This window comes from Colletotrichum phormii (assembly GCF_030913505.1).
Source record: "Colletotrichum phormii strain CBS 102054 chromosome Unknown BDP81scaffold_20, whole genome shotgun sequence".
NCBI classification, from domain to species: domain Eukaryota; kingdom Fungi; phylum Ascomycota; class Sordariomycetes; order Glomerellales; family Glomerellaceae; genus Colletotrichum; species Colletotrichum phormii.
In genome coordinates, this window is record NW_026851462.1 from 146,970 (window position 1) to 160,732 (window position 13,763).

The 13,763-nt window shown below is 50.7% G+C and overlaps 5 protein-coding genes and 1 non-coding gene across 6 annotated transcripts; 3 read left to right on the plus strand and 3 right to left on the minus strand.

Annotated features, from left to right (window-relative positions):
* Positions 1-2,125: 2,125 nt before the first annotated feature.
* BDP81DRAFT_381235 (beta-xylosidase) lies at positions 2,126-4,472 on the minus strand. Its single transcript, XM_060586880.1, has 3 exons — positions 4,276-4,472; positions 2,883-4,218; positions 2,126-2,822 (listed from the first exon to the last, which is right to left on the minus strand). Exons 1-3 carry the CDS (start codon positions 4,347-4,349, stop codon positions 2,514-2,516), a joined length of 1,719 nt encoding a protein of 572 aa, XP_060441318.1. The 5' UTR covers positions 4,350-4,472; the 3' UTR covers positions 2,126-2,513.
* Positions 4,473-4,993: 521 nt separating this feature from the next.
* Positions 4,994-7,499, minus strand: BDP81DRAFT_435582 (heterokaryon incompatibility protein-domain-containing protein). Its single transcript, XM_060591064.1, has 2 exons — positions 6,919-7,499; positions 4,994-6,855 (listed from the first exon to the last, which is right to left on the minus strand). The coding sequence occupies exons 1-2, from the start codon at positions 7,391-7,393 to the stop codon at positions 5,102-5,104; spliced, it is 2,229 nt and encodes a 742-aa protein (XP_060441319.1). The 5' UTR covers positions 7,394-7,499; the 3' UTR covers positions 4,994-5,101.
* Positions 7,500-8,656: 1,157 nt separating this feature from the next.
* On the plus strand, positions 8,657-10,648 carry BDP81DRAFT_435584 (uncharacterized protein). Its single transcript, XM_060591065.1, has 4 exons — positions 8,657-8,962; positions 9,022-9,349; positions 9,403-9,576; positions 9,631-10,648. The coding sequence occupies exons 1-4, from the start codon at positions 8,807-8,809 to the stop codon at positions 10,266-10,268; spliced, it is 1,296 nt and encodes a 431-aa protein (XP_060441320.1). The 5' UTR covers positions 8,657-8,806; the 3' UTR covers positions 10,269-10,648.
* A 131-nt stretch (positions 10,649-10,779) lies between these two features.
* On the plus strand, positions 10,780-11,771 carry BDP81DRAFT_435585 (uncharacterized protein). Its single transcript, XM_060591066.1, has 2 exons — positions 10,780-10,940; positions 10,999-11,771. The coding sequence occupies exons 1-2, from the start codon at positions 10,886-10,888 to the stop codon at positions 11,406-11,408; spliced, it is 465 nt and encodes a 154-aa protein (XP_060441321.1). The 5' UTR covers positions 10,780-10,885; the 3' UTR covers positions 11,409-11,771.
* A 142-nt stretch (positions 11,772-11,913) lies between these two features.
* On the minus strand, positions 11,914-12,004 carry BDP81DRAFT_t274. The gene has a single exon. It is a non-coding gene; the product is annotated as a tRNA-Val (tRNA).
* A 1,117-nt stretch (positions 12,005-13,121) lies between these two features.
* On the plus strand, positions 13,122-13,648 carry BDP81DRAFT_95425 (uncharacterized protein). The gene is made up of 2 exons (XM_060596520.1): positions 13,122-13,382; positions 13,435-13,648. The coding sequence occupies exons 1-2, from the start codon at positions 13,161-13,163 to the stop codon at positions 13,453-13,455; spliced, it is 243 nt and encodes an 80-aa protein (XP_060441322.1). The 5' UTR covers positions 13,122-13,160; the 3' UTR covers positions 13,456-13,648.
* The last annotated feature ends 115 nt before the right edge of the window (positions 13,649-13,763 follow it).

A 13,763-nucleotide genomic window follows, 5' to 3' on the forward strand; every position in this document is an offset into this window, starting at 1 on the left:
GACTACCTACAGATTATTCGTACGGCTGGCTTATTCCGCCATCCCGTCACTGCAAACAAGCACTTCGTTCATCCCGCCCTCTGTCTTGCCCGCCCAGCATGACCCATGCTCGCATCCACACTTGACCAGCATCTCCTTTTCAGCCTCCATCTCGTACCCAATAATGGGGGTTTCCAACACTCATCTCCAATCGTCCGTGCTTCTTCATGCGTCGCCCCAGGGTTGAGAGAACTATTGAATTCCCAAGCTCTTCTTTAGGGAATCGAGCATGTACGCAATGCTTCGTCAATCTCATTCGCAATCTCTGGCCACGCAGCTTGCTCCGTCTTTTACCCAAAAATCATCAAAATATCCATGGCTCTTAACGTCCCCACGGTGGTATTGATATAGCCACAGCCGGCATCCATGCCTGCACCATGTCGCGTCGCCTCGCTTCGTTAATCGCCCACCGTTGCAACCGTTCTTTTTACCTTTTCGTTTCCCCGCATATCCGGAGCTTCTACGCACTTCCCTCACGAGGTTAGTGCAGACCTTCGGAGGTCATTATTGCCAGCCGAACCGGGTGTTTCCCCCGCCCGTATCGGAGGCCTGGCGACACCATCACCGTGTCCGCACTTTTGTCTCGAGGTATTCCTCAGTCTTTGAAAACGACATTACCATTACCTATTACATTCGGGGTGACTTCCATTTACGCAAAAAAGGCCCGATCGTCACAGAGATGTTACACAACATTTTACATCCCCCTTTTCTCCTATCCGTACCTATGATGAGCCATCAGAACTTCAACGTAGGTGGACTTTGCGAGGGATTACCACGTCATTGTTGCACCGTGGCCCCAGCGTTTGTGCCTGAAGATCCTTTCCGTGTTCGCCTGCCCAAATGCCGGATAACCTTGTCTTCTAGCCTCTCTATGATGTGGCCTTTCAGAGGCTCAATCTACGAATACCGGAACTACGTTTGCTGAAGTTGATCAAGTATGACATCAAACCAGATGCGACATTTGATTGCGGAGCGCGAGACTGGCAGAATCCTCTTGTCCTCTGCCGGCAATTCCGATCTTTAATGTCCATCATACGGGCAAAGCATCAGCTTAGATATGGGGTTTAACCTTTTTTCTCTGCCTTGCGGATCAAGGAACGTTCGTCTCCATCCTCATCATATTCACCGATTGGACAGGTCCCTCAATATCTGGGCTGGTAAGAGGTGGTTGAAGGCATAAAAGTCCGATAGGAACCAACTGTCCTCATCTGCCTTTGAGTCCAACGGGATACATCGGGAGACAGTTCTCACGCGAGAAAATCGCTTCTGCGTTGAGCCATGCAGAGGATATTGTGAACGAGGGTTCAGGTTGACGGTTGATATCAGTTATTATAGGGTAGGTATAGACTGAAGGCACCTCAGGATAACGCCTCAGTCAACGATAGCTATCATGATCCGGGAGGTATTCTTCATGGTATACGCCTTTGCGGATGGACTCTGCCCGCTAGCGAATTGTGTTTTCACGACGTCTTTTTTAATGTTCTAAAGAGTGGAACGACTGACAATATGAAGGCTGCACACGTTGTTAAGCACAAAGTGGGAGAGGTGCTTGCCATCGGCCTTGGACACTTGTCAACTCAGGCAATGGGCCAATATTACCTGTCATTGTCAGAATCTTGAAATGCTGACAGGTAGGTTGGTACTTATAGTGTTGTCCGCAGGCGAGCAACAATAGCGGCCTTGGACTTTAATGATACTAACGAGGCAAAGGGTGGGTGTATATAACCATAACAGTAGGTGTGTGGACTCTCTTCTCCCAAATCAGCCTCGAGCGGGGTACGACTATGACGCGAAGAACATAGTCCACCTCGTCGTCGATGACTCCAGAGCAGCTATCATCGAAGCCATGCATGGCCTCGAGGACTCGCGCAGAATATTCACCTCCTAGGTCTACTTGTCAAGATCCGGCAGGTATTCCTCATGGTATATATCTTCCTGTAAGGACTCTTTGGGGTCTTTTGTGGACTCTGGTAGGTGGAAATCCCATCACATCAGGTTAGCTCGTACGTACATCGGAGCTCGAGCAGAACGATGTGGGCAAATGGAATCTCATCGTAATTTTCGGTGCTCATTGAATCATCCACAGTAGGAAAAGAGATTCTGGTCAATTGATAGTGTGGTTGGGCTTAAAGGATACATGTCCATGACAAGAGTTACTTGAACATAATCCACGCATGCCGTGGATAGTAAATGGAAAGCACTACCAGACGTTGTGCAAATGAATCAGAAGACACAGTTCACTTTGGCTTCGCTTGTGCGGGAAACCCGAGATGGAATCCGTTCTCTCACGAACACTACGACTGCGCCACACTAGCACTGTTGCCTTGACTGAGCTGAGGGATATAGAGGAGTTCAAGTACTCGCTCATCAGGTATAAGACAAAAAACGATATGAACAGGATGTAGAGATGTCCCATGATGCTGCAGAAATGAAGGAGCAACCATGAAGTTGGCCTAGTTGTCTTTGTCCAAGTACTATGCCCAGTCGTCATAATCTGGTAGACCTTCCTCGAAGTATACCTCCTCGACGCGGTCGAAGCCCACCTCAGGGGCATCGTATGGCCACGGTTCTCCGTTCCCGCTCGCGAAGAGGGCGAACATGGAGCCCTCAAAGTTGGGGTATCCGGGGTTCGACCCCATCTGCTTAGAGCTGAAGCTTTTCAGCCACGTGGGCGAGGTCGCGTTGCTGCGCGAGTAGCCTAGGGAGTATTCTAGAGGCGAGGCACGAATGTGAAGTGTCAGGTCTGCAGGGATCGTCGACTCGCTGAGAGGGTACTCGGTTGACTAAATGGAAAGTAGCTGATCAGCTTCTGGACCTTCTTTCGGTTAGGCGGGGGAACTTACGTTTGGTCGTGTGGTAGGTCCGGTGGAAGTCGGTAAGAGATCGGTGTACAAACACAGCCCTGTCGTGTTCCAACATCCTCTTATGCCGATATCTTGATGGTTGACTTCACTCAGATACGACGCGATTCCAACCGACTGTCTTGGTCCCAGTCCGGCTGACGTCGACGACAGTCTGGCTGAGAAAGTCATGTTCAACGAGGTCTGCTTGTGAAGCACAGCAGCCGCCGTATCCCGGTCCCCGAGCGTGAAGACGTTCGGGTTAAACACGATTCCCGAGTCGTTGGCAATCACTCTCTTCCCAAGACCACCTGCCCCCGCCGCACCCTTGAGCAGAAAGTTCTCCGTGTAAGGCGTCCGTTGCTGGTACCATCCGATTCCCAACTCCGTACCCGTAAACTCGTCGACCCATTTCGCCTTGGGATACTCCTGATCAGGCCCGTCGACGCTCTCGCTCAGCAGCAGAGGTTTCCCGCCATTCATCGTCGGCCAGTCATCCTCCCAGTCAACCTTTATCAGAAACGCCTCGCGGCCTAGCGGTGATGCACCCTTTACGTTTCGTCTTGCCAACAGGGAGGCGTACCATTCTCCGTCGGGCGTATCAGTAAACGTCGCATGGCCAGTCGACTGCACCGTAAGCTTCGGATCAGCGCCATTGTAGATGAGCGGGTTCGTAGGGGAGGATTCCCACGGCCCCTGAGGTGCCTTCGAGCGGCCTATTGTTGCGCGGTGGCCGGTACTCGTGCCACCTTCCGCTAGGAGGAGGTAATACCACTCTCCGCGCTTAAACATCTTGGGACCCTCTGGCCTCGCGCTGGGCAGCTGCGGAAGCGTGCCATTCCAGATATTGCGATACGGACCAATGCACTTGCCCGTGGCAAGGTCGATTTCGCACTGCGTTATACCCCACAGTCGGTCGTAGTTGTTATTAGGTCCCATGAGGTTGAGATAAGATTTTCCCGTGGCCGGATCGTGAAAGAGATCCGGGTCGATGCCGTAGGGCTCCGCCCAGGTTAAGGATGACCAGGTGACGAGGTCCGGGGAGGAGATGTACCATATCCGCGGCCAGGAGCGGGAGTCCGGGTCGGAGCCCCATCGCGTCATGGAGGTGATGTAGAAGAGGCCGTTGTGGTGGGAGAAGGAGGGGGCCCAGACGCCCTCCCCGGCGGAGACGCCGTAGAGGGCGAGGACAGAGGGGTCTTTGAGGGCGTGGGAGACGAGGTCCCAGTTTGCGAGGTCGGTGGACTTGTAGATTGGGATGCCCGGGTAGTAGGTGAAGGAGGACACGGCCAAGTAGTAGGTGTCTTCAACGCGGAGGATGGCTGGATCGGGGTTCCATCTGGGGAAGTGTTAGTGAGTTTCGTTCGAGGTGATCGAGAAGGATGGTAGGCTTGACCCTGGGAGTATTGGGTTCTTGATAGCTGATACGACCGCTGCTAGAAGCAAGGTCGCTCTTGCGAGGAGCTTCATCGTGTCAAGTTAGAGACGAAAGTCGGTCACTTCCAGCTCGCAGCTGATCTTAAAGACTCACGACAAACGTCGCTGGAGCTCGGTCTCTCTTATACGAACCACCGAAGGAGTTGCTTACCTCCCAACCTGAGCTATCTACTAAGCCGAAAGACCCCTGTCAGACTGCAGTCTAGCTCCCGCCCGGTCCTCGGGCCTGTCCGGGCGAACCCCCCGATGCGCGCGGTGACGGGGTCCGCAGCGCGGGGTATATCATCGCGGGGAAGATTGGCCGGGTAAAGCCAGATTTGCAGATGTTGTCCGATCCGGGAGCAGATCCCACCTTGGATGGAGCTGCAGATTCCCTGCCAACCACGTCATAGGCATTAAACTGATAGGCGGAAATGTGTTACACCGTTGCTCTGTACTGCAGTCTCTATCCCAACGTCCTTGGCATCGCTTTTGCCTTTAGGGTGTTCGCGCCAGCCTAGAGTTTTTGATTTCATATTGACCCGGCCGGTCTGATATCAACATTAACGTCAGCCTTTACTCAGAGTGAGTTATGATGGATGTTTTCAAGACTAATATTCGCAGGTCAACTAGCTACCGTCACCTTGAATCTTTAAGTAGTGCGCTTTCTGTCATTTTTAGAATAGTCAAAACAGAACTAGGCATCAAATTATCTCGCTTGTAAGTATATAACGATTACGACTCGAGGTCTTACAGACCATGAGGTTGACTTCCGTTATCACGTACGCCTTCTCGCTATCTAGATCCTAGTGTATTGTGACCTCTGTCATAGTCTTTATCATGCGCAGACGGTCGCCTATGTTCAGACCTACGTAGAGCCCAACACGGCGGTATGTCCCGTCTTGCGCCCTTTCAAGTATCAAACCTTGTGAATTTGTTCCTAAAATCCGGTCGTAATGTTCTGGTGGAATACCGTCCTCTACAACGTAACCCAATATGTGGAAGCAAATGAAGCCCGGAGGCAATTCTCTCAACGAATCCAGCTCTTCCCCAGAGTCGAAGCGCATCTGAATATGCCAGGGCGTGAGGACGTCGTGCATACGGTTAAAACATTTGCCTCGTAAGGTGACGTATCCTGATGTGACGGCTCCATATGGTGCAACGTCAATGAGGGGCTCTACTGAGAGAGCGACTACCTGTGGCAATGGAGAGAGACCTATACCATTCGTCCGCGATCTGATTGCTAGCTTTTCATAGTCAACGGAGTTGTCGCGGTAAACAAGTGAGGGCACTTTCTTTTCCAGTCCAGATCGTGGATATATACATGACTCAAGGTGGGTCAAGTCAGGCAAGTGCCAGACGACGGCTCCTGGAAAGCTTGCCCAGGACCAAGATGGTGCTATGTAGGAAGAAGATAGCTGCGGAGTGAAGGGATTCTTCGGCATCCATAATAGTTCCAGTGGGAGAAGTGGCGTGTTCCACAGACCGGCAGCGTATGGCGATGCGTCGACATCGCTCGATGGGTTGACCATGTTTCCAAGTGTTTGGGCGACTCCTGAGATTGCCAACAGCCGGTCTCCAGGAATGGAAAGTGTCCGCTGCGAGAACTCCTCCACAACCTTCGACCACAGCTGAAAGATTGCCTCGGGAGGAGGATAAAGAATACCATGAAGATCTGAGATGAGATGTTCGGGATCTCTTGGATGGTTACCATAGCTAGTGTTGTGGGCGATTCTATCTCCGTATCCCACCCAGTGGCGGGTCTTGAACATATTATCCCGGAGTGAAGTAGCACCCGAGCTTGGACCGAACCTAGTGGTCATACAAGCCCAGGAGATTCGGCGAGTGCCAAAGGAAACCAACCGAGTGGCCAACAGAGACTCTTGTAATGTCCACGCCCGGGTGTCGATGTGATCAATTTCGTCTCGAGCTTCAGCACGGAAGAGCTTCAATCGTCTGTTAGGCGAACTATCAAGGCGAGGTTTGTCGTCAAAAGGGAAATAAAATCCTACATAGCCATCCGATTCTGTTGGGTCAGGGGGGTTGAGGAAACCTTCTGCACAGCTTTTCGCTACTGCCGCGGATATTGTGATCATAGAGTTGGCGTAATAGTGAGCCATGTCGCCGACCTCTTTAGCTAAAAGAACGGGGTCGTTTTGCACCATGCAGAGGCTATCAACCCAGAGAAGTCTTATACCCAGTCGTCGAGTAACGTAGATTGCGTCCTGGATGGTTTTGGGTAAACCTCTCACTTCTATGCCTCTCTCATGGCGAGCCAAGTTGACAGTAGTGGTCTTGGCGGTCTGTTCCAGGCCCCAGCAGTAGGAGAGAGCGACATATGGGTCAGTCTTTGCGCCGTGGATTTGTCTAATGCGGACAGTCTCATTCTCCTCGGCAGAAATTACAAGGAACCGCAGAGGCCGGATGCCCGCTCCTTGTCGGCAAGACTGGTGTGATTCGAGGCACACCTGAAGTCGACGACGAATTTGCGAGATGCCTCTTTCCGAAAAGGTACCGCCGTCTATAGTACGCCCTACGGCATCATTTGCGCAAGGGTCGTCTGCAACCACATTAGCGAAATATCTTGATGACGGATGCTAGCACAAGTAAAGATCCAACTTACACGCGTCAGACTCGATATCGAAAGTCCCTCCGGTTGGACTCCAAGAGTATTTATCCGTCGACACAAGAACCGAGCATTTGATAGCGTCGGTGATGACGCCATTGACAGACTCAATCACCAAGCAAATCCTTGTCCTCATAAGTTGTTCAGGTAGTGTCCTAGACCTCATAATCTGTCCCCATATCCACACGAAGAACGGACATCCTTCAGCGTTAGCAGCAGAAACCTGATGCATGGAATGAGGCAAAACGTTCCGCCACCTTAGGCTCCCCCTTTGGCGCGTCTTCAATGGATCACTGTGCAGCGACACCCATCTGTTGATTCTCTCAGGGTCAACGCTCGATGTTGATATAAGAGCTGCAGCACAATAATCACATGTGTGACTGGCGGTCGAAAACGATGGTACATCGACAGGTTGCGATGATTCGCTGCACCGTGGATGGGGAAAGTGACGTTGGGCGTAAAATCTTTCCATTTCGCAGCTTGAGTTGACTGAACCACGGGCCCCCTTGAAAGGACTCCGGAATGTCTTTCTGCAGTTGAGAGAGTCAACTTGAGTTTAGCTGAGTATTGAAGGATTTGCTGGGCTTCTTCGGAACTTGAAGAGTGACCGGGAGAAATCTTCGGCTGCATACACAGCTAGCTGCCTGATCGAATCGAGGCTGAGTGGCCCCGTTCGGAGGCCGCCCAACACGTGATCTATGCACGGCGTGTGTTCAATCGTTCGCGGACATCGTGAGTAGCATATCACATGAAATTTTCGACTCCAGGGTATAGGAATCCTGCTAAGAGCTCTAGGTATGGACGTTTGACCAATCTGGTACTCTTCAACAACCGAAATGAAAGTAAAAGCATGGTAATGGTTATACTGTATGAGTCATAAGCTAGTCTTTCTAGTTTGGACACCCTACGCTGAGGGTATGCTTGGATGATCCGAATCAGACTTGTTGGTGAGGTGGGTTTACACTGTCAATAGTCAGTAACTACACGAGCGAAAGGATACCAGTGTCCGAGGTGGGCTCGGCAAGTGCGTGACCTTCAATGTCTACAGCGCAAGCAAGTAGAAGATAATTTTTACGATCTAATGCAGTCTTCCTCAAAAGTGGTTGATTTATGCAACGCCATCGCTTTGTTTCCTTTGGCTAATTTGGAGTGCGACCTGTCAACTATTCAATAAGGTAGTCCACGATCCGCAAGGAGCTCTGAAGACACTTATGTGCCGGCGCCTGGGGTATCATTGACTGTTCTGAATTCACAATGGCTATGTTCGCAGAACTAACACAGAGCAACCTTGAAAGAATTCTTACTGAACATAGCAAGTCCGTATGGCACCGCAATACGAGATTAGCTCATTGGCCAAACAGTGTGTCCTGTGTTAGTGACCTTATTGACCTCGAGCACAATAGTTCGTGGACCCTGAATGACTTCATTGTGCCCCACTTGGGTGAATGCTATACTCTATTCTCAGCTGGGCATAATGTCAAGACATTCTGTGGTCTATTCTGCTTTGAACAGCCCAACCAAGTATGGAGATTCTGCTGTGGGTAATAAATTACTCAAATGTCTTACTTTACAATATCACAAACCACTTGGCAAGCAAGTCATACATATGGGTGACCAAACTCAATGCAATGCGAGGGCCGCCAGTACCCGCCGGCGCCCGATGTGGTGTTAGTGTCTCAGTGTTTGTTAGGCCGATAAGGCGCTCCGGGCGCCGTCGCAGATGCCCACCGCCTCCTCAGTGACATCGTCGGAGCTCCCCGCGACTCCTATTAGATAAGTGCGGAGTCGCCCTGCCCGTCCTTTGTCGTCGTGCATTCATCGCTCACGAGAGTTCCTCATCACCTTCATACCAATTCTCACATTTACCTTTTTCAAATTATACACAATGGATTCCGAAGTCAAGTACCTTCTCTCCCTGCGCGCCATCCGGGAGCGGGCGAAGATCGTTGGGGATGTCGCCAAAGCCGGGAACTTGAGCCACTTTGAGGTTCGGGAAGATAAGCTGGATGAGGTGGTCGATTTCGTGGCTTCAGTTATCAAGGTCTGGACTCATTCTTCTTTTCGAAACCTCATGCCGCAGGTCTAACATGGAATCTTTAGCGTGATTACGGCCCAGACAAGTTCCACACAATCCCCCCTCATGGACGTTGGCAGCACTTTGAAGTCGGAAATGTGCCCCGCATTACGAACGTCATAGAAGAGTGGAAGGCAAACGGAAGCGACGAGACCGAGGTTACCCGTCGCCTTATCGACCTCTTTTTTGTCTCTGTGCTTTTGGACGCCGGTGCAGGTGATCATTGGCGATACAAGGAGCCCAAGGCCGACCAGGTCTATGAGCGGAGTGAGGGCATCGCCGTAGCCAGTCTCCATATGTTCAACGCTCTGGCCTTTACCACGTCAGCTGACAAAGCCAACCCTATAGTTGATGGTAATGATTACAACTATAAACCCAAGGCATCCACTAATCTCTTCTGCTCACAGGAAAGGGTTTGGAGCGCTTGGAGACAAGTGCACTGGCAGAGGGCTTCCAGGTTTCAGACAGCAACCCCATGCTGGGAGTTGACTCTCGCGCCGGTCTCCTCCGGAGCCTCGGAAAGTCACTCCTAGAGCATCCTGAAATTTTTGGAGCAGAGGGCCGTCCAGGCAACCTCGTTGGTACGTTTGATACCGCTGCCCCTGAGAAACTGACAGCTTGCTAATGACGAGTAGATTACCTGGTCAAGTCTGCCAAGGGGTCCTTCAAAATCGACGTACTCTATCTCTGGGACATTCTCCAGACACTTTTGATTCCTGCTTGGCCCAAGGATCGCACAACTATTGGCGGAACGCCAATCGGTGATGCCTGGCCGTTGAGTACTTTAAGCAAGGGAGCAGAGGCCGGCAGTTCCGACTCCCCTGCGGCCGGCATTCAACCCTTCCACAAACTGACACAGTGGCTCACCTACTCCCTGATGGTCCCATTCCAACGGGTCCTCGGTCTGGACTGGATCAATGCTGACTCTCTCACGGCCTTGCCGGAGTACCGCAACGGCGGACTGTTCGTCGATATGGGTGTTCTGGCCCTGAAGAAGGAGACGCTGGAGCGAGGCCTGAAAGCATCGGGCAGCGAGCTGCCAATGTTCGAGGCTGGTGACGATGTCATCGTGGAGTGGAGGGCCATGACGTTGGTGCTGATTGATAGTCTCTATGGCAAGATTCGGTCTCGCATGGGAGAGGGTGTCCAGTTGAGCATGGCACAGCTGCTCGAGGCAGGAACATGGAAATCTGGGCGCGAGACGGCAGCAAAGTTCCGGCCACAGACTAAGTCAAGCCCTATCCTCATCAAGAGCGATGGCACTGTCTTCTAGGGCTGAGTGGATGATGGTGCATCAAGGCAGGGCGGTCTGCTAAAAAAAAATAGGGAGCTGGCTCCAAGCTTGTTTAGTTTGGTAGAGGGACTAGTCGAGCCCGCATACCCGTGATTCCAATTGCCGGAACATGCTTGCTTCTCTCGATACTGGTAGAAGCAGAGTGATTGGTCCTCGACATGGACAAAGGAGGGGAAACTGGAAACCTGTGGCTTGTTTAGATTCAAAGATCGTCACCGTGGCGCGCACCGTCTCCAATAATCGTGGCGCTCCAATCCCCCAGATGCCCAGCTAGGCTTCGTGGGGTGGTAGGTAGGTAGACCAGCAACCAGAATAATATGATGCTACTGGATGCTTCCGATTATCCTTTGGATGCGAACCTTTTCCGTGATGCATCTTCTCCTCTGTTCGCCACTCTCGAATCTGAGACAAAATTTCGTCCCAGCATGAAGCTACCTGTCCGCGACCTTGTCTACTCGTTTTATACAGCGACGAATGCGGGAGACTTTGGCTACCAGCCAAGCTATGATGTTCCCTGTATCAGGGACGGCATTTGGAGAATCGGCTGCGGACTCGATAATGTGCACTGTCCATGTGACCCAGACAAACAGGAGGCCATGGCATTGGTTCTGATATCATGTCTGGTTGCACGCACACCAGCAGATATTTCAAGTAAGTCTGACAACCAGCCTTCCAATTTCTTTCCTATCTGACAAGCTGACCTTGACAGGAGCTCGAGATACTGCATCATCAGCCTGTGCTCATGTATCCAAGAGAAGACTTTCAACCACAGGACCCTTATCCGTTTCCAGCACCCCAAGAACCGTTGAAGTTGCAGTCGAGCAGTCTGTATCGGCAAGAGATGCTGCTGTTGGCCAACAAGACCAACTTGGAGAAACCGTATCAACAAAGGGTGGTATTTCGACTGGGGCCATAACAGGTACTGCTGTTGCAGTTGTGGCGGCCGTTCTCCTGGTACTAGCCTTGGTGTACTTGGGACGTAAGAAGAGGAGGACTATCTTCGAAGAGGCTGGATACGGCGGTGAGACTGCAACCGAGTTGACCGGGAAGCGCAGCCTAGGGCATGGAACAAGGACAGAAAGGACTATCTCTTGGGAAGCACCATCGTCGGCTCACTAGCTCAAGAACGTTGAGTCTGGATCGCTTAAGAAGACTATTAAGGGGCAGGGAGCCGACTTTCACTTAGTCTATCGATGGACTGCCTGCTTCCAGGACTCAATCGCTGGGCAGTGGCATATTAATTTGGGTGGTTGGCGAGGGAATGAGGCAGAACTGTCGTGTGTATCGTACAACAGGTCTGAGAACAAGACGGACAATCGAGTAGTGTTCAACAAAGATAAGTTGCATGAAGAGCTACACGTAACATTGCCCATGAGCGCCCTGCCTTGAAGAGATCGAAGCAATCTTAGCTGACCGTCGTCACCTGCAAATACACCCCAAACAACTGGTATCGAGCTATGCGTTCCCAAAACGAAGTAGCCCTACGTCAAAATTAGATGAATTGGAAGCCAAAGGTACAGCCTACACATTACCAAGTCATCAAGGCAGCAGCCAGTTGAAAGAACATACCTTAGGCTGTAAAGAGAAACAAAAATTTCGAAAGACAAGTCTCGAAAGGTTGCTATGACCGTGGCAGGACTCCAACCTGCGACCTTCTCGGGATCAAGTGCACATACTTGTGAACGAAAAATCATAATCCACTAGAACACACAGCCGGTTGACGATGGTGGGTATATGGCCGTTTTGGGTCTAAAACGAAAAACGCTGCAGATCTCCGAAGTGGATAGCTACTCTTCAGCCGTCTTGGTATTGGAACTCAATGAGAGTTTACAAGTTATTTGCCTGATCAGGAACATACGGGAAAAGGTCGAGAAGGAGTAGTGTTATACAAGGCCAGGAACTATTTCATAGACCATAGCTGCGATGCCATTCTTGGTGGCATTTTTGCCGATCATCACATTCTCGCATGAGCTCAAGTTAGAGTGTAAGTGTGCAAAGACTCAAGAAGGGAGCTTCTTCTTCATCTTGTTCTTCTTTTTATTCTGAATCTATCTGCCCAATGGCTCTCTTGAAGTGACGAATAGCTCAAACTCTCCACTTACCTTAACGTCTCAATAAGAATATATCTGAAGGTCTGTTGGAACTAAACGCAAGATGTCATTGTCTTACAAAAACATCTAAGCTCATATGCCGGCGCGAGTCAGGGAACACCGCCGGAGAGAGTGCTAACAAAATTCTAGCTAGCTAATTGTTCAACATTACGAATGACTGCACAGTACGGAGTAAAATCTCCACGTCATACTACATTATATAGTTAATGGTAGTTAATCTATTGTATAAATTTGACTTTCAGCCCTCTCAACGCCAAGTACGCATAACGTCTGAATGAAGCCAACATATGCTCATCATTCCCACCTCTAATCGAACGCGTTCGCGTCCTTAAATGAAAGAGGGCAGACAGCTCCAGTGCACAGATCAGAGTGATCCGTAAGAAATTGCTGAACCCTGTATTCTTGGTATTCATGAATCAGACTGATCATTGATGTGGGCTTCGGCTTCCTCTCCAAGAGGCCATATGCAGTTACCTTACGACACGGGCCTACGGCGACGCCTCAAAGTCCGCACCCTGTACGTTTCCACTGGCAAGCTCGGTTTCGCACGTAAGTCACTTTGATTGAATGAAAGAATGGATACATGTACATGCAATTAGTCTTGGGCTAGGATACCGTTTGTGATGCTTTTATATATGTTGGTAGAGAGCAGCAAACTTTCGTACCCAGCTCACCCGCAAGCTAGCCAATCTTCTTCCGTTTTTTTCAACTCAAACTACATGGCAAATTTACTCATACCTCCATTCGTTAGCCCTTCACCATGTTTCCATCACTGCTTTCTTCTATGGCTATTCTCGCCACCGTCATTTCGACGGCCCATGCCGCTCCGATGCCGGCATCGTGCCGCCCGACTTCGAATACTGCTGTTGGCTGGGCCATGTGCTTTGAACCCTCTGTAGGGTGCGACCCAGGCCAGAGGTTTGGAGAGTACATTGCGAGGAATATCCGACACGAGAAAGGTATATGCACGACGATAGTTGAGGTGAGTTGGCTCTTGGACTTTGGTTCGGATCCATTGCTGATTTTTGGTCTAGTTCACTTATTGTACGAAGTGAGGTGTTCGTCAGGAGAACGAGAGTATTGCTTGATGCAAGTCCGCTCTTTGGGGAACCTGGCCAGTGATAGCTGGTTCCGCGAGCTTGAAGCTGCACCGAAATACATACACTTACCTAAGGGGTTCTTTGAGAATGACCTATTTTTAATACTATTTTGTTCTTCTACTTTCACACCTGTTACATCCTTCCGGCTCACCGCAGTTGCGCTACCTCTGCGTTTGACAGGCAGGCATAATCAGCAATGCGAAACATCTACTCATGTATCGAACCGCTATGCCGTGCAGCCTGATGTAGCTTCAGCCATCACA

Bases quoted from the DNA above. Each gene is read 5' to 3' on its own strand.
- BDP81DRAFT_381235 (XM_060586880.1), bottom strand. From the start codon at position 4,349: ATGAAGCTCCTCGCAAGAGCGACCTTGCTTCTAGCAGCGGTCGTATCA. The intron at 4,219-4,275 runs GTCAAGCCTACC...ACACTTCCCCAG, and splicing joins AAGAACCCAATACTCCCAGG to ATGGAACCCCGATCCAGCCA. The intron at 2,823-2,882 runs GTAAGTTCCCCC...CTTTCCATTTAG, and splicing joins GACCTACCACACGACCAAAC to TCAACCGAGTACCCTCTCAG.
- BDP81DRAFT_435582 (XM_060591064.1), bottom strand. From the start codon at position 7,393: ATGGAAAGATTTTACGCCCAACGTCACTTTCCCCATCCACGGTGCAGC. The intron at 6,856-6,918 runs GTAAGTTGGATC...ATGTGGTTGCAG, and splicing joins CGATATCGAGTCTGACGCGT to ACGACCCTTGCGCAAATGAT.
- BDP81DRAFT_435584 (XM_060591065.1), top strand. From the start codon at position 8,807: ATGGATTCCGAAGTCAAGTACCTTCTCTCCCTGCGCGCCATCCGGGAG. The intron at 8,963-9,021 runs GTCTGGACTCAT...TGGAATCTTTAG, and splicing joins TCGTGGCTTCAGTTATCAAG to CGTGATTACGGCCCAGACAA. The intron at 9,577-9,630 runs GTACGTTTGATA...AATGACGAGTAG, and splicing joins CCGTCCAGGCAACCTCGTTG to ATTACCTGGTCAAGTCTGCC.
- BDP81DRAFT_435585 (XM_060591066.1), top strand. From the start codon at position 10,886: ATGGCATTGGTTCTGATATCATGTCTGGTTGCACGCACACCAGCAGAT. The intron at 10,941-10,998 runs GTAAGTCTGACA...TGACCTTGACAG, and splicing joins CACACCAGCAGATATTTCAA to GAGCTCGAGATACTGCATCA.
- BDP81DRAFT_95425 (XM_060596520.1), top strand. From the start codon at position 13,161: ATGTTTCCATCACTGCTTTCTTCTATGGCTATTCTCGCCACCGTCATT. The intron at 13,383-13,434 runs GTGAGTTGGCTC...TTTTTGGTCTAG, and splicing joins TATGCACGACGATAGTTGAG to TTCACTTATTGTACGAAGTG.